At 44.6% G+C, this 18,700-nt stretch overlaps 1 protein-coding gene across 2 annotated transcripts; it reads left to right on the forward strand.

Moving 5' to 3' along the window:
- The first annotated feature begins 925 nt into the window (after nucleotides 1–925).
- On the forward strand, nucleotides 926–17,648 carry WFDC1 (WAP four-disulfide core domain 1). Of its 2 annotated transcripts, XM_072872464.1 has the most exons (7): nucleotides 926–1,500; nucleotides 8,003–8,198; nucleotides 8,794–8,877; nucleotides 10,579–10,719; nucleotides 13,022–13,063; nucleotides 13,912–13,986; nucleotides 14,924–17,648. In XM_072872464.1, exons 1-6 carry the CDS (start codon nucleotides 1,354–1,356, stop codon nucleotides 13,968–13,970), a joined length of 669 nt encoding a protein of 222 aa, XP_072728565.1. In that variant the 5' UTR covers nucleotides 926–1,353; the 3' UTR covers nucleotides 13,971–13,986; nucleotides 14,924–17,648. The 2 variants fall into 2 exon arrangements, with proteins under 2 accessions (XP_072728565.1, XP_072728566.1); XM_072872465.1 differs by lacking the exon at nucleotides 13,022–13,063.
- Nucleotides 17,649–18,700: the final 1,052 nt, after the last annotated feature.

Below are 18,700 nucleotides of genomic sequence, written 5' to 3' on the forward strand. Positions count from 1 at the left end.
CTTGCCACAGCTTTGAGGTATAAGGAAGAATTGGAAGATTTTTTTTTTTATTTGTCCACAGGGTCTAACACTCCTGTGCAGACCTGTTTTACAGCAGATATAAAATAAATTCAATGCGTCCAGCAAGCCTCCACTCTGCTCTGCCGAGGCTATAGAGCAGGGCTGCAGTCAGGGTAAACTGAAGGCAAGCCGGGCTTAGTGCTCGTATCCCAACTAGCTTTGTGGTTCCATTCCAGGTGGAGGCTGGACAAGCTGCTGGAGGAAAAATTAATGGAGGATTGTAAAATAAACAGCCTCCACATTTGGCTCAGGAAGCCCTGAACGACATTACTGAAGGCTGTGAAAGTATATGCATGCATACATATACATATGTGTATATGTATCTATATTCATGTATATGTAACAGTTGCCCTGTTCTCATATTTTTTCTTTGGCACCTGCCTCTGTCCCCATCCCAGGCAGGATGCTGGGATGCTTTCAGCCTGATTTCAGAAGTCCATTCTTGTCCTTCAGGCACCTGGGTGCCTGAACGGCCATGTAGGTGTCTAATACCCCATCTCCAGCCTCTCCGTCTCTCCCATTGTCAGGCACAGCCTGACTCACGTCCCCTTCCTTGCTTTCCATTTGGTCATGTAATTTCTAAACCACCTTCCTTCCTTATTCCCCACCCATGCACATATGGATTTATTTTTGCCCAATGGCCACGTCTTCCCCTTCTTCAAAATCATTTGCAGAAAGCTAACGTCATCTTGGTTTAATTAAAACCCCTGCATGTTTATCATGTCTTTAAATCATTTCCTTCAAGCAATCTTCATATGAAGTTATCACTTTGTCAAAACATGATCCAAAACCACAGCTCGGGGCACAGTAGGAAGCACACAAAGGGAGAGCCGAGTAGCTTGGAAAGTTTGGGTGAGCTGTTTGCTAGAAGCTGCTGAGCCCACCCCTCCAAGACCTTTATTTCCCCCTGCGGCAGCTGTCATCTGATCCCACGCTTTGGCTTTGAATGGGGCTCTCTGAGGATGCCAGATGTTGGGAACAAAGGTCTAAAAATAATCTTGCCAAATAATCTTCCCATCTATCATTCAAGGAGAGCATGTGCTTTGTGTGAACATGTGAGCTGAGAACCTGATCTAACTTTGAGTAAGGAAGTTCAACAGCAGCTCCTGGCTTCTGCTTGTGGGCTCCTTTTTTTTTTTTTCCCCCCTTTCCCTTCCGAGAAGCTGCGCAGCGGCTCTCACCAGTGATCAGCCCTCGCTCTCCCTCCCTCCGCGTCTCCCTCCCTCCTTGCCAAGACTCTGAATCGGCTGGATCCCGAAAGCCAGGCTCCTTATTTCATCTCTCCTTGGGAAAATGGATTCCAGGGTGCTGTCAGAGATGCATTTCTGTAAAAAGATCTTCACTGCAGCCTTGTGTGTCTTAGTTTTGCTGCCAGATTCGGGCTGCGCAAGGAATCTCTGGAAGCGTGCTCTACATCTGAAAATGACGGAGAAATATGATGTGAGTAAACTGCGGTGGGGTGATTTTGGGGAAGCTGGGTGTGCTTACTGTGAAAGGGGAGTTTTCTTTACGTGCGTGTATCGTTTTAGAATAAGAAGTATTGGAATCCGCAGGCTGCCTCTTTATAAAAGGGTTGCATTAAGTTTCCCAGGCTGTACTAAACTTTTGCCACCTAGCTGCTGCAATGGGAAACTTGTAAAGCACGCTTGGAACAGCGAGAAGACATTGGTGTGGCAGCCGACACTGCTTTTCCTAGAAACTTCATAGGGCAGCAAGGGAAGCGTGAATGGGGAGAAGGGGAATGCAAAACCTATGTGTCTGGGGATAGATTTAGCGAAAGGAAGATAATGTTATTCCTTGCTTAGAGCAGGGAGGAGGGCTCCCTGCTCAGTTTCTCCATTGCCTTTTGGGGTAACTTTGGGTAAATGTCTCCAACTCCTAGTGATAATGTGTGCTAGAGGGATGGTGGCATTGCCTGGGGTTTTATAAATCACTGGAGCACAGAGACCTCCAGATCCACAGCGTCAGAGTAATGTGCCGATCGCACATTAAGCCACCTTCTTATCCTCAAGCCCCCACAAGTAAGAACAAACCAGGGAAGGGCAGAAGACTTGCTGTGCAAGAAAACAGCATGGACCTGCAGAGGCTCCAGTGTCCCCTGTGGACCCAGGGAGTGCCGGAGCAATTGCTGTGCCTGCCCCATGCGTTAGAGGGGGAAAAGAGCCATGTGGTTATTCACCAGTGGGGTACTGAGCACTACGACCGTTTCCAAATCTGCGGTGGTACTTAAAGCAGTACTGAAATTGAAACAAAAGCAGCAACAAGTTACTGTGAGTGGAGCAAAGGATGGTGCTGGGTCTTGTTCTGGTATGTCTAGGCCAAAAGACTGTCAGAGATGACAATGGAGGAAATTTAAAAAAAAAGGAAAATAATTTGATAGCTTGGCCTTCAGGACCTGCTGTTTAGAAAGAAAAAATATTGGAATTTGAAATTTTGACTTACTCCATTAAAGTCCCCTTAGAAGCCAGCACTGACCCAAGGCTTCTGCCCCTTGACTAGCTTAGGTGGAAGCCCCAGCCAGTCTGTTTTCTCATACTTGGGTTTGATTGCATCTTCCAGCCATTGCACGTGCATAAACAGCTCCTTGGTGTCACAGACAGATTCCTCCACCTGTTTTCTGCAGCCACATAGAAAAGCTTTTAATTTAAAATGGATGCTTTTTTGCACTCTACGTCTAGAGTGATGTTTGGGGACAGCTACATTTGGTTTGTGCAATTGCTGACTCAGAAGTGTGACACACGTCTTTTGCCCGTGCTGAATGAGCTGAAATACAGTGCTCCTGTCTCCTTGAAATTTTGCAGAAAACATTGTGCTAGTATTTGAAAGGCACCCCAGTATTTTACAATAAGAAATTTTCTTCATTGTAGCCTCCCTTGGGACAGGGTATCATCTGGTTTGCACTTTAATTGAAAAATGGTGATATGAAGAGCTGTGTTTCTGGTGAAATCACTGTTTATTAGTATGTTCTTCTGTCATATTTCAATGCAAAGCTCAATTTCAATAGGAGCTATGAAGTAAATGACCCAGAGAGATAGGACAGGAGAAGAACAGGAATGTACATGTTGATCTTCAGATAATGTGCTCTGTAGAAGCACAGAGCCCACTCCCCTGAGGATATATCCTCTTCTTTCAATCTGCAGTTCTTCAAAGGACTGTTTTTTCTGGCAGCCATGAATCCAGGTGCTACTGATCTGGCAAGCTCAGCTAGAATTGCTCATATTGACAGAAACGTCTTATCTAGGGAAAACAGAAAATGCTTTTCTTTTTCCTTCTCCTCAAAGCCTTGTAAGGAGGAAGGCATCCGCTCTCCCTCCTCTTATCCACCAAGAGTCTGTTTTGGCAACCCCTCTTGTTTCTGGGAGAGATGCTTTCTTTTCTATCAAATGCTGTATGTTCCCTACAGTTCAGAAATCAGAGGTTGTGGGTGGAACAGCTGATCTGTGAGTCACTTGGATAGAGGGGTAACAGATGGAGGTGCTCACGGCAACATACAGCCATACAGGAGATTGGCCGTAGACATCCCTGTGGGACCCCCAGAAGGACACGGGCAAGGTCTGTAGGGGGAGGAGGCGGTGAGGGGTAGGGAGTTGACTGAGAGTGATGTTGTCCGAGTCCAAAACATCGGAGTCCACAGTAGGAGCAATGCATCCACCAAACTGCTGGCGGCAGAATGACGAGCAGGTGTTAGAATGAGGAGCTGGCTTGAGGTCTGGCCAGGAGTTTTTGATTGAGGACTCTGAGGAAGGGTGTTGGTTGGCAAGGAGGGGTCAAGTGGGAACAGAGAAGGGAGAAAGAGGAGAGGGAATGCAGTGAGAAGAAAAAACTGGTATTCACAGTGGGATGGAGGAGCTGGGCTTCCAGCTTTTAGCAAATCCATGTGTTTTACAGCCAGAGGGACACTCACCAAGTTCAGTGGTCTGCAGGTGGTGTTCTGCAGCCCCCGCACAGGCTGTGGACTGTTCCCAAAGGGCAGAGGGAGGGAGCTACCTGGGGCTGCTCTTCAATTCATTATCAAGACACCCACATGTCTATGGGGAAAACCTGGGGCAGCCTTGATTTTATTCCAGTGTCAACTACATCAAGCATTTTTGAAAAAAATCCAGGAGTCTTTTAAAGATTTCCAGAAATGAAGAATTCCTCGCTGCTACTGTAATGTTCTTCCAACAATTTATTTACCCTCCAGCTAGCTGTCATAAATCAACACTGAGATACCCTCTTCACCTACCAGATTAGCACACCTCCCGTGAGAGTTCTGTCCCGCACGTCCCTCAGAGTAACATATGAGCAGAGCAGCCTTCAGCCTCCCCTTTGAAACCTGCATACTCACATTTAAGTCTTGCACTGTATTCCCTGCGTTCCAGTCCTCTAATCGCTATCGTGCATCTTCTTTGAGCCCACCTTAATTTTGCAACAGTCTTCCAGTAATGCAGACACCAGAACCAAAGCTACTAATCCAGAGTCAATAGCAGGAGAATATTATTCATATTGTTTTGGTCTTGTCCTTCAGATTATTTAGCCCTCCTTCAGTCTGATATTTGGAACTTTGATCACCAATGATCTGTGTTTTTCCAGGTCTTTGATAGAAATATTGGAGGGCTCTAAATTCCTCCTGACTGTGTATTGTTTCAGAGAAAAGGTGGTTTATGGCCAGCATTTGGAAATACCTGCCAGGGGCAGAGCTGGTGACCGGAGGCTGGGAATAAACCTCACGCGTGATCTTGGGAGTGGCCGTGCAGAATATGAATTAGCAGAGAATTGTGCTTTGACACAAGCCCAGGGTCCAGTTTCAGGCACAAATAATAGAACTGATCTGGGATTTTTTGGAGGCAGACTGCATCTCACAGTTACTATTGGAAACACGGGTTGAGAGTGAGTGATTGCATTCAGGTTTTTCCTAGTCATCTTCACTGACCTCCAGGGCTCCTCAGCTGAACTCAACTTTTCCCCTTACTTTGTTTCTGGATGTCTCTAAGGCAGATGTTGTCATTCAAATGATTTAATAAGTCTCCATGGGAAACAGCAATTTGCCTCCTGCATTGAAAAATATTCTTAAAGGAAGACATTTTGACTGTTGTCACAGTCTGTAAAAATAATAAATCCAAGCTATGCTCAGAGCCAAACTGAATCCTGGGAGAGCTTTTAAAAAGACTTTGTAACCCATACCTGGAGACATCCTTAACTGGGCTATTTTGGGAATGAGGGAATCCTGTTTCCCACTGGGAATGGTTTATGCATACATGAACCAGTGGCAATGGTTTTATTAGATCAAATGCACAAAAAATGTTTTTTTGACCATGAGGTTTTGAAAGAAAGGGGTTCAGAGCAATCGGTGAACAGAGAAATGAGCAGGGAGGTCATGAGGTACAAAGTTATTTGGCTAAATATGTTGTATTGTTCCCAAATGGAAATCTCATTCATCGAGCCAACTGTTCATTGCAATTTTGGCTTCTTGGTTTCTGAATCATCTGTGAAGCAATTGCAGTAATTGTTTGGGGTTTGGGTTTTTTTTTTCATGTATCCATTATTCGCCAGTATTATTTTGGTCACATTTCAGTCTGCAGCTGACATTTCAAATAATAGAATAGGAAACTGTGACCTTCCAGGATGAATGCTCCCTCCAACAAGGAGACCTGTTAAATGTTTGGAACTGCATAGATTTACTGTTAAATGCTCTCATATCCCTAAATTATACTTGGTCCAAGAGTTTTCTCTATTTAAAATCTGACAACAGCAAAAAAAGTTGAACTTGCAATATCTTCACTTCAAAAGCACGTTATTTCAAAGCGGGAGTGTTTTCAGCTTTTGAGGAATGGGATGATGTGATAGCTTACACCTTGTTTTACACTTTAACATTGAAAACATCATCAAAATTAGGAAATATTTTTTTTCAAACCTATTTTGTGGTTCAAACAGCCTATCAATGGGAAAACAACCTCACGGAAGGGTTTTTGAAAAGTTTCTTGTTCACTGAATGGAAACAACTAAGGAAAAAGCAGAAGAAAATTGTTTATTGTTATTGAGAACAGGGCAGGCTGATACTGGGAACAGGGCAGAAGGCTGTCACTTGTGGAAATATTAGGAATTCTCTGTCTCTCACACACAGACACACATACACATTATTTAACCAGTTATAGATATAACCAGGATATAGATGTTCTTTAACGTACACCTTGTAACAGAAATTAAAACTTTTAATCATACTGACTTTTCTCTATACTTCTACATCAACTGACACTCAATCGCTGTGCAACCAGACAGCAGAGAAACTTCGCTGCTCTCTGTTTCCTCCTAGCTACGGCTCAAAGAACGGAGGTCAGCTTTGGTGTAAAAACCACCACCTTATCAATACGATTCTACGCTATGTACGAGACGGAAGTAAAATTTCTCACATCAGTACCACAAACAATGTGCATCGTTATTTCTTTTGGTGTCCCTTGGGATTGCCGTTATTCTCTACATTACAAGTTATCCCAAGGGAGCGAAGATGATTTGTTTTCACCATTATGATAATTGATTGCTGCTCGGTCACACGTAGCAGCAGAGGCCATGCGGGCCAGCGGTCAGTCCCCAGGGCGATGGACCTCCTGGGGCCTCTCCTAGGACATTTTTTTGGACAGTACATGTGGGGACATGCTGTTTCGCAAAGGCACACATGCTCCACAAAAGCTGTTGGGAGGTTTCAACAATGAGAATGTAACAGCATGCAGATAAAGAGGGATATTAGTCTCACCTCAAATTTCTCCATACCCTGATGGTGAAATTTCCTAGAGGCTCCCTCAGGGACAGTTGCACCATGTTGTTTCTTGGAATAACAACCCCAGTTGTTCATCACTGATGTCGCAACACAACAGTGATCGGGCCAAGTATATGTAGGACTCTTAAACTCATCAGCCTGCTAGCAAGTGCATGGCAACGCTCACTTCATACCTCTGGCTAGATGCTGATCTCTTTTAAAAGCGCAAATCCAGAATCCATCTTTTGATTTGATTAGAGCTTATTAATGTTTGTTTATAAATCTGCAAACTGATTGCCCTTTCTGAGTACTTTATGCTGCTCTGGGGAGCTGAGCTCAAGCCCAGACATGAGTACTTTAGCCATAGGTGAGAAAGGAGTGGGCTTGGGTGATTCACCTCTCTGTCGGAGGGAGTTGGCTTCTTGCTAAAATGCTGCCAACGTGAATAATATCTGAATGCTGCCTTTTATAAATGTTTCTGGTAAAATCCTGTGCCTGTTAATCCACTTTAAATCTCCCTTGTCCTTCCGGTGTGCAATGAGCAGCTGGGCTCCTTTCTGCTATAGTCAAACACAGCATCGTTTTGTGGGATTAAACTGGCATCACCCACACAAATCTCACCCAGATCATCTCATGTTTTAGAAATGGTCTCTAATTTAACAACCCAGGACCCCAGAGTGGATAAGCTTGAAAGACTCCCCTATAAGTTCTGGTCCAGAAGAACGTGATGAAGGTAGAAGGAGCCTATTGAGGAGACAGGTGCTACCTGGGACATTAGTTCCAGGTCCCATTTGGGGATGTAACCTCAAAACAATACAGTGTCATCATTTCCACTGCTTTACTATCAAATGTTTTGGCATACCTGTCATGAGGATGCCTGGAGCCCTTCTCTCTGTTTCCCAGACAAGTATAAAAGACTTTAAAGGATTTTTTTTTTTACCTCCTCATTGTCATTACAATAACTTTAATTGTAAAATTAGTTCCACACAATAATTTGGTGGTTTGGTGTTTCCAAAGCAGTGTGCTAAGGTGATCATATAGCTCTCTCTTCAGTGTGCTGAAGACAGGGCTGAGGGATCTGAATGGTTAATTCTCCTCTCTAATGAGTACTTGAAAACCACTTTGAAAATCCCTCTTCTGTTTCAACTGATGGGATGTTTGGTATTCACCTTATGCCAAACTTTTGTTTCCTTTTCTTTTCTTTGCAAGGATTATGAGTACCCTCTTCATTCTCACAGTTCCCACTACCAGAAGAACGACCGCTGCCCCCCACCGCCCCAGACTTTGCCTGACCGAGCCTGCGAGGTGCCCAGCTGCCGGTCGGATTCAGAGTGTGAAAGGCACAAGCGCTGCTGCTACAACGGGTGCATCTACGCCTGCCTGGAGTCTGTACAGCCACCACCAGGTAGAGTGGACCCAGTGATCAAATTATGGTAGAGAGAAGCATGCGGAAATCATGGTGGTCATCCCCATGTGCATTGGGTCTCAGGTGGGAGGCACGGTTTGAGTGTGAGTTGAGGATAAAGCTTCGGTTCCACACTTCCGATTTCTGGGACGATTGCTGAATCAAGAAATTATCCAAGGTCCGCTGGTGTTGCAAAATTTCCACCAGCACAAATGCTAGAAATCATTTGAGGCCAGTTCTTTTCCTGGGATTATATATTCAGGAAAAGAAGTAATCCCAATCTGAATTAGTGCTCACGGAAGCCAGGCAGCCATCTCATCTGATCCATGCCATGGGAATGGAGGATGGGAAAAAACAGCTGCTTTGGCCTTTATGACACCAGGTTCTTGGGGCCCTGGATAACATCCGTGGCTCTCTTGCCACTGGGACAACAATAGCATGAGTATCAGTATCTTGCTGAAAAGTCAAATCCATCCTTCAGGAGCCTGGCAGCCTCGTCACTGCCTGTTAGAGGAAGTCTGTGACTTTTCCGTAACTGTGTGCCCTATGGCTACTCCACCTTGAGTCTGTGGTTTCTTCTTTCTGTCTTTTACAGTTTTAGACTGGTTGGTTCAGCCCAAACCCCGCTGGCTGGGAGGAAATGGGTGGCTTTTGGATGGCCCAGAGGAGGTCTTACAAGGTACGGTACCTTTCACTGTCTTGTCTGTGAGATCGGTAATTATACAAAAGGCACTAAATAATATTCATCATACACAGGGATTGCCAGGGTTGTTGGGGTGCTGGGGCTACTGGTATTTGTCTGGAGTTTCTGTAGGAATCACACTGTGCTGTGCAGGGGGCTAGTTTCTGGTGCAGTAAATCTGTTGCTTTTTATGGATATGGCTTATCCAGCAGAGCACTAGGAATACTCCAGGGAAGTGGCTTTGTATCCATTCTTGAAATAAGTAGAAATATGTAATTTTTTAGAAAAAGGCTTTGTCAGCATACACAGATTTTCTGCCAGGTGCCTGATAGACTGTGGGCAGACTTGGATTAGGAGGTCTCTTAATCCAGAGTGGCCTCACCACACAGATGCCTTGGGCTGGGGCTCTGGCTCTCGGGTCTGAAGGCTGCTTTGAACAAGAGCCCTGGCAAACTCCTGCGGAGCTGTGTCAAGCTGACATGGAGCTGGGAGCATCTAAGCTTGGGGACTGCTAATGACATTGGGGTTCTCGGATTAATTCCATAGAGAAAGGTCTTTTAATTAATTTTTTCCAATACCTCAAAGTGAAACAAGGAGGGAGTGGGGAGGTGGGAAGAGGAGTTTTCTTCTACGAGACATCCCCAGATGTATGTATGCTTGAAGTTCTTAATTTCTTCATGGAAAGGCTATTCCAGCTTTTGATCAGCTTTAGTCAGACACAGGTAGTGCCAATAAATTACCCTCTTTGGTTTTACACAGATGGTATCAGACTCACAGAATTCTCATCTATTATGGAAACTCCTAGTTCTTCAAGAGAAAATTCTGCCTCCAGCTCATTGGAGTTGCACTGCTAGAAACAAGATAAAATAGGTTCCTCCTCATCCATCCCTGTCATGCTAATATTATTTGTTCTTATCTTAACACCTTCACCTCAGCTTCAGGGAGTAATTAGTGAAATAAGAACCATCAGTCATGGCATGAGAATTACAGCACAGGTCCTTGAAATTAAAATCCTGGCAAATGAAAGGGTGGAGTGTCCCTGCATCGTCTGTACATTTAATGGACACAAACACTGCCTGTGAGGCCTGCTTTACTTTCTTATTCTGCTCTGCACTTGTTGAAAATCCAGCATCAAGGTGGTTAAAGCCTCCATTTGTACCAGGGTGTGGTACTGCCTTACTCCGTAGTGAGTGAGTCACATCTGACGTTTAAATTCATCAGTAAGTTCATGGGTGTGGAGCAAAGAACAAAGCAGCAAACTCCCAGCTTCCTGGTCACATTTCCCTGATTCCTCACCCAGCCCGAAACACTGGCTGGAACAGAATTATGGCTGCTTGGAGGAAAAAGGCGCGTGGAGGGACCACTCATCAGTGTGAGCATGGTGGTCTGTCTTCACCGCTCTCCAGCCCTCGCACAGACCCTGCACAACAGGCTGTGGAGAGGGTGTCGTTACAGGTAATTGGGCTGACCTGCACTCCCCATATCAGGCTAGACACATCAGTTTTTGTGTAAGGTGTGAACTGGATCGCCTGCTCTGCCAGGGTTCTTTGGAGGTGTTAGCTCCTTGGTACCCTCGCACGGGAAGTAGTCCGAGATCCTGTCCGGGAGGAGATACAGAAGAAGGTGGCCGTGTCATCATATTTTGGTTACCTGTGGGTGTTAAAGCCATGATTTATGACCTGCAGGCTTCTTTTGCAGCTGAGGCCTGCAGTACCACGGAGGATGGAGATGAGCCTCTGCATTGCCCCACAGGCTATGAATGCCATATCATCAACCCGGGTAACACGGCTGAAGGAATCCCTAACAGGGGCCAGTGCATCAAGCTCCGTGGAAATCCAGGTCAGTTGACTGGGAATCTCCCTTCCTTTCTTGTTCTGTCATGCAAACACCAGTAAGGGAGATCTTTGAAGGAGATCTGGTGGTACATCTGCTCTCATGGGCTTCCTGGGTTTTCTGGGCAGCCCAAGGCCCCAGGGCAGTGTGTGACAGCTGGGCTGGGAGACGGTCCCCACTCTGCAGCAATCTCAAGTCTCTAATGCTCTTGATGCTGGCTGAGCTATGTGAGATACCCAAAGCAGGGGACACACTTCTTGTTTGCTCTGTGTGCCAGTGTCCTCTGGGATTGTGTAAGCAGAGCAGGTAGTAACCTGCACGTGCCGCTATTACGCAGCACAAAAAACAGAAATATTTGTATATGTGGTGGGTTGACCCTGGCTGGACTCCAGGGCCCACCAAAGCGGCTCTGTCACTCCCCTCCTCAGCTGGACAGGGGAGAGAAAATGTAACGAAAGGCTCGTGGGTCAGGATAAGGACAGGGAGATCACTCACCAGTTACTGTCACAGGCAAAACAGACTCCACTTGGGGAAATTAGTTTATTACCAATCAAATCAGAGTAAGGTAATGAGAAAATAAAAACTAAATCTTAAAAAACCTTCCCCCCACCCCTCCCTTCTTCCCAGGCTCAACTTTACTCCCGAATTCTCTCCCTCCTCCCCACCAGCAGCACAGGGGGACGGGGAACGGGAGTTGCAGTCAGTTCATCACACATTGCCTCTGCCGCTCCTTCCTCCTCAGGGGGAGGACTCCTCACGCTCTTCCCCTGCTCCAGCGTGGGGTCCCTCCCACGGGAGACAGTCCTCCACAAACTGCTCCAACGTGGGTCCTTCCCCTGGGCTGCAGTTCTTCATGAACTGCTCCAGCGTGGGTCCCTTCCATGGGGTCACAAGTCGTGCCAGCAAACCTGCTCCAGCGTGGGCTCCTCTCTCCACGGGTCCACAGGTCCTGCCAGGAGCCTGCTCCAGCGCAGGCTCTCCACGGGGTCACAGCCTCCTTCAGACATCCATCCACCTGCTCCAGCGTGGGTCCTCCACGGGCTGCAGGTAGATATCTGCTCCACTGTGGACCTCCATGGGCTGCAGGGGGACAGCCTGCCTCACCGTGGTCTTCACCATGGGCTGCAGGGGAATCTCTGCTCTGGCACCTGGAGCACCTCCTCTCCCTCCTTCTTTACTGACCTTGGTGTCTGCAGAGCTGTTCCTCTCACGTATTCTCACTCCTCTCTCCAGATGCAATCACACAGGTTTTTTCCCCCCTTCTTAAATATTTTATCACAGAAGTGCCACCTCCATTGCTGATGGGTTCGGCCATGGCCAGCGTTGCGTCTGTCTTGGAGCCGGCTGGCATTGGCTCTATCAGACATCAGGGAAGCTTCTAGCAGCTTCTCACAGAAGCCACCCCTGTAGCCCGCCCACTGCCAAAACCTTGCCACGCAAACCCAATACAATATATTGCTACACACTTAACTAAGAAATACGAGTTTCAAATTCCAGTTTTGACTTCTGACTTTGCTTTCTGCATCCAAAACAGTGTTAGCTTTACTCTGCTGACAGATTTGCCCAATAAAGGAACTTATATAGCCTGAGCTGTTTTCCAGGAAAGCTCATAACATGTCTAGGTATGTGTAACTTCATTGAATAGTAGGATATGTATGTCTGCACTGAGCTACAAATCATCTCAGTGTAGAGACATGAGACATCACTCTTGTCATTTGGTCACTGTAAAAGCCAGGGGAAACATCAAACCAGATCTCTGAACTGCTTCCGTAAAAGACTAAGATTTTTTCCAGGGCTTTTTGATTCTCTCTTTTATTCTTTTATAACTTTTTCCTTAATAACATCCATAGTAACTAATGTAATGTATAGCTGTATGGCTCTTTGACATGAGGTATTTCTAAGAGCTTAAATAATTCTATAAATGGTAAACAGAAAAACCTGGCTGGAACTTGAATTATGTAAAACACTAATAGATTGTCTGAAATTTTACCTGAATTTTCTTTAATTTGAGAAAGTCTGTGATTCCTTGACTCATAGCTACTGAAAAGAACATAACATGCTAGTGGCCAGCAGTTAACCACTCTCAGGGAAAGTGAGTTCCGTCCACATAGTTCAATAATCTAAACAGTTTTATAGGAGTTTTATAGCAGCCTACACTACTTCAGCTACAGAGATCTTTTATTTTCCTCTTTGTGAGGTTATTATTTCCATATTTATAATTCCTCTGCACTGTACACAGAAGGCCAGAGTTTAACACCAAGAATGAAGGCTGGCTGGACATGTTCTTATTACGTACCTTCTTTTTCAGATGGACGCAACCTGAGGCATAAATATTACAAGGAATATTTTGGTAAGCTGCTGGCATGAAATGTTTGCCATTATTAAGCTTTATAGTTATTGCATTGCTTACAAGGAATTTGCTGCTTATGAAATGAAGGTTTGTACATAGCAAAAAGAGGTTCTTTAGCCTCAACTCCCTATGCCCTGGTCAAAAGATCTTATTTTAAGATCAGCAATGCCCTGACTCTGGACTCTTTAGAATCAGTATCTCCAGCTGTGACACAATGTGTTAAATGGTGCAGCCTTCTGCCAGAGTTCCCACCCAGGAGGTGAGAAACACCCAATCCAACAACCTTTTGTTATTTTAAAGTATATTTTTGGAGCTTTGCTCATGGCCCAGGACTCCTTGCAGATGAGCAGAGAACTCCGTCAAAAGCAGGGTCTTTTGCCAAGAGCTTGTATTGTGGTATGTGATAAGAGATGACTGGAGCGCAATGAATCAGTCCCTTGTTGTGATCTGCAGCCACAAGAGGTGTCAGGTCTCTTGCACAAATTCATAGGTACGTGTCTCAAAGAAAGCAGGAGGATCTTCCAGAAGATCTCTTTTCTCATGGCTTCAAAGCTCCTGGTTTCTGCTAACTCTTGGATCTAGAGGGTGACAGTCAGCTCAGATTGGAAGCGATATTCAGATATAACTAGGCAATATCTTTGATATGATAAGATTTACGAACAGACAAATGTGGCCAGTCTAGCTGATAAAACTATGAAAGGATTTCCTTTCCTCTGTCCAGCTATCGCAGCTCTCCCAGAGAACTGCGAAATAATGAGACCAGTAAAACTGTACCGCTTAGAGAATCTTGAGAAAACATTTGCCACAGACTAACTTAAAAGCTACCTTTGCTGATATTTGTTTTTCAGGGAGCAATTCCAACAATGTGGTCGGCTATGTGAAAAACCAGCAGAAGCATTTAGGCTAATCAAAGGTGTGCCTGGGTAAGTGTCCTGTGAATAAAGGGAAAGCTGGGTGAAAGTAGTTGGTGCTTAGTATGCAATTATTTAAAGAAATGGTTGTTTGAGGGTGAAATTACCTCTCGTCAAAATGCCAGTAGAAGGACAGCACCGTAAAACTATGTACAGGTGCATACCTCAGGCTCCGTGCAACATCTATGCCAACAAACAGATGGTGCTGTAAAAGTATCCTGAGAACCTGTGCCATTGGAGGTTGAGCTCTGCAAACTGTCCATGGAGAAGTTAGTGTCTTTCCCAACTCTTACTTTCCCCCTCCCACTTTTTATTCTAATTTCACAAGATGCACCTCATTTCTTTGAAGAACCTTTGCCTTGTGGGTGTTTAGAGGATGGAGTGATTTTCAGGATGAAAAATAAATGCTGCAAAACTTTGTGGGCTTTAAGACTTTAAACTTTCTGTTTAGGGGCTTCTTCTAATGCAGGTGTAACTGCTCCTGCAAGACAAATTAAAAAGCTCTTTATTCTGGACTGATTGCAGTAAGGGTCAGTCTTGCAAATACTTCGGCATATGGGTGATTTTGTGGGGTAACCTTATGTGTGTGAACAGTTGCACTGAACAGCATGACCCACTCATGTGAGTAACTGTACTTGTATCTGGCCAGAGTGAATCCAACTGAAAAAGCTCCAATCGTTTTATCAGGCTTTGAATTAGGCAAGAATGAAAATATTTATTATACCAAAGCTTCTGTCCCAAGATGGCTTTCTCAACACTTTCAGCTTCACTTTAAAACTAACTTGAGCTTAACTGGCAGTTATGAAAACAAAGCAGTTCAGTGTGTCTTTTATGTACCTGTGCCAGGCTGACCGTTAAGATTACACAGCCACATAAGGACAAGTTCTGTGCAAACATCCCAGGAAGGATAAATATTTTAATTCCTTTCTTTTGTTTGATTTTCACCCAGCTGGACCACTTTGTTAAGCAGCTGTCAAGGAATGCTTTACCCAACAGTTTTCTGGTTTGGAAGAATTCTGGTCCCAAATCTCCACGAGCACCTCTCCAGCATTACCCTGATCCCTGCCCACCAGTGATAAAAAGACTTCGCTATTCAAGGAACAGCATGAGTCTAGATTTTAAGCCTATCAACAGGGGGAGAAATGTGATCCCCTGAAAGAAACCACGCTGTTTATCAGATGCCCTTCTGTCAATGAAATGTGAATACCTCTGAGTGGATCCCTATAAGCCACAGCACCATTACCAGGCTGCTGGAACAGAGCCTGCCCTTTACGTGCGTGTTATGTGACCGATTCAGATTTCACAACCATGAACATAACTCAGTATTATAAAAATGAAGTGATGTCAGAATTGTACCTAAATATCATATCTAAGTTGCATTAAAATAGGCAAGAATGTAAGACTAAAGGGGCTCTCTGGATCAAATCCAGTGCCTGCCTATCTCAAACAACTACTTTGAATAAGCCTTTTCATAAGCTTAAAGTTTGAAGAAACCTGCAGGTTTCTTCTTTTCCTATTTCTACCTAGGGTTCACCAGGTTTGACACCCAGTCTACAAGCCTAAACCTGAAATCTTAAGAATTTGAGGAACTCTGAGCGAGGAGCAAAACAGGTTTTATAAATTTGTTTTTTAAGTTACTTTCCTTTAGCTTCTCAGTCTGGTGAGCTGCAGATTGAGAGCTAATGATGGAATAGATTTCTTTCTACAGTATCTAAGCAGACACACGTGCATGCCGGTCTTTTTAAGTTGTTGTTTTTAGCCAGCACAGTTAATACTCACAAAATGTACATCTGTGTTTTTGTACCTGCAAAACCTCAGCAAGAGGGCTGAAGTCTGGATTATTTCTTGCACATATTAGAAAAGAAAAAGCAGGATAAATTTGGGTGATTAAAAGGATTGTCTAGCAGATGGGCAACTGCTTTTTAGAAGTCCTGTACCTTTATGTTGACTTTCATAAATCCTTGAGGTCAAGTTATTTGTGTTTGGGCCTTACAGCTTCTTTTGGCTGTTTAGCATTATAAAATGGAAAACACATTTTCTATGAATGTTTTCCTTTTCTGTGGCAGTCCTAAAGGGACAGTTCCATTTCTTTTTGACAAATCTGCCGGAATTGCTAGGCAAAAGAAGCCATATTTGCTCCCTTGTTTAGTAAGTGTCCCCATCTGCATGCATAAAATTAGCATTTTAATATGCAGAGTAGTAGCGGGGTATATAAATACCCAATTCACAAATACAAGTGCCTGCTTCCACCCACAAACTATGGGATTTTTTTCCACTCACCAAATGTTTTAAGCCAAAGCTAAGACGCCTATAAAACACTTGATACTTTGCGTATGACATTTGCAGCTGGAGAGATGAAAGATGCCAAATGGCTCTTCTGCTTCCTATCATAAACAGGCACACTCCTTGATGCTTTACAGAGCCAAAGAACAGATAAAGGGCTCCACATTTTCCTAAATCTCTTCATTTGTTGAACTCTATTCACTTCTTTGTGCCTTTGTTCCAAGTTCTAGGTATTAAATGCAACACCATGTTCGGCCAGATCTATTTCTAGAATGTTATCATATACAACTTCATACAATGATGTCTGAACTCCTGCTGAGAGACAGGAGTCCATCTGTATTTTATAGTTCCAGTCCCAGTTTAGGCCAGAAACTTGCCGCTTTGCCACTGACACTACTTGACAACTTAAAGCAACACAGCTCGTAATGAAAGTCTTAATGCAGCCTTGCTCCTACGTGCTGCTCAGTGAAATGGGTTGACTTATTCCAGCATTGCTTCTTGCAGAAAAATCAAATTCTGATTAAATGAGCAAAGCCCTTCAGTGGTTACTGCTAAGTCCCAAAGAGTAAATGCCAAATTGTTCTAGTTTAAAATTCAGTGCCTAAAAATGTCAGAGGATCCAGTTGAAAAACATGTCTTGAGCATTAACAAATTTGCAAGATTAAAACTTCAGATCTCAACCTGATCTTGCAAAGCATTCAAAAATATGCTTAATTTGAATGGACACATTCACTTCAGTGGCTGCTTTTTTGCAGCTACAAAAGCACATACCTGACCACCTTGCTGGATGGGATGGTAAAGATATTTTCTACTTGCAAAAGGAACTTTTAAAAAAGAAAATTGACAAATTAATAATTTGTTGATGAATTTCTGTTTACTGGGTGTTATCAAAGACATCACCCTTCCTCATGGTGCTATAATGCTTGGGGTTTTTTTCAAGTTAATTCTTTTTGAGTTATTAATTGTCAAACTCAGAAACAAAAGCCACAAAGAGACTTGTCTAAATGCTGCGTTTTCAACACTGACATCCATCACACGTTGAAACGAAAACACAGACCGAATGAGTTGTCCTCAGCTTGTCTTCTCTCCAAAGACAAATGGCTTGACAACAGTCTTGTGAAGCACAGTAGGAAATCACTAATGTTGATTGTTTTTAATGTTCCCATGCATGGTTTAAAGCATGTTTGGTGCTATAATAAACTTTACGTGTATCACTGTGTGCTATCGATGCTCATGGCCTCCCAGATCCTCGAGCGCTGCCGGCACTGCCAGTGGAGCTGCTCTGCCTTGCAGCAGCCGAGGATCTGCGGCAGCCCCAGGCAGACCCTTCGTGGTTTGTGCCCCTGGTGCTTAGACGCGTACAGGTTCTGCCACTTTGGTGCTCAATAAAAAGTGACCAGTATATTTTTCAACTGTGCCTGGTTTCGGTTGTGTGTTCTTGACATATGCTTGGCTTCGAATTATGAAAAAAAAGGACAAATCTTTTAAATCTTAGTTGTTGGGACAGCTCAGAAAACATAGGCACAGGGAGACAAAAGTCATTTTGTCCACTGGAAGGGAGGTGGCAGACGCCCAAAACACATCTACCACCAGTGTTCCCTTTCAGAGGGGCCACCTTTGTGGGTCAGACGCTCACTCATTTCTTGGCGCCTTCCTTTGTATTGCCCAAGAGGAGCTGATGGACAGTACTGTAAAGAGGATAGTGGTGGTGACCTAAGTAGAAGGTGACCCTTTTATTTGACCAGGCATTTTCCTTGTTGATTCAGAGCTGCCGGATGGGTTTCACCTGCCAGCTCAGGCGGTTTGCTCTGCACAAGCAGCTGCTCAGACAGCTTTGCAGGAGGCCAAGTCTTGCTCCAAGGGTGGAAAAGTAAACCAAGTCAGAGGCAAGCATTGGGCTGGTGCCCACCACAGGACACCAGAGCTGAAAGAGGAGCCTGGCGCTGAGAGGTTGGGCTGCTGAGCCCTGCGTTTCCAGGAGCAGGCAAGACTTCACCATCCCACCAGCTCCACCCACACCGGTCTTGCTCTACCTGCTTGTCGGGAGTGGTGGGCAGGAGTCCTTCTGCATGGCTTCCCTTCTGCCTTGAAACCATAACAGAGGAGTCACAGAGAGAGAAACTGCCTGTAGTTTAGCCAAGGAGGGAACAGCAGTGGGTTTCATTGCTTTGGAAAGGTTTTCTGTGGGTTTTGAGAAGATGCCAGCTAGCACTAGGTGTCAGGGAAGCTCTTCAGTCTGGCGGTGAGGTCATCCCTGGGATCACTTGAACTTCTCATGGCAATGGTCCTATGGCCTGTTTGGATGGAGAGATTATGGGATGTGTGTACACAACTCATACCTCCTGCTGTGAAGTGTGAGGTGGACTGAGTACCTTGGCTTTCAAGAGAAGGATCTATTTGGTGAACACCACAAAATTATGTTTTGATTTCAACTTGTTTCCAT

The sequence above is a fragment of the Ciconia boyciana genome, chromosome 9 (genome assembly GCF_034638445.1).
Source record: "Ciconia boyciana chromosome 9, ASM3463844v1, whole genome shotgun sequence".
NCBI lineage: Eukaryota > Metazoa > Chordata > Aves > Ciconiiformes > Ciconiidae > Ciconia > Ciconia boyciana.

Bases quoted from the DNA above. Each gene is read 5' to 3' on its own strand.
- WFDC1 (XM_072872464.1), top strand. From the start codon at position 1,354: ATGGATTCCAGGGTGCTGTCAGAGATGCATTTCTGTAAAAAGATCTTC. The intron at 1,501-8,002 runs GTGAGTAAACTG...TTTCTTTGCAAG, and splicing joins AAATGACGGAGAAATATGAT to GATTATGAGTACCCTCTTCA. The intron at 13,064-13,911 runs GTAAGCTGCTGG...TTTGTTTTTCAG, and splicing joins ATATTACAAGGAATATTTTG to GGAGCAATTCCAACAATGTG.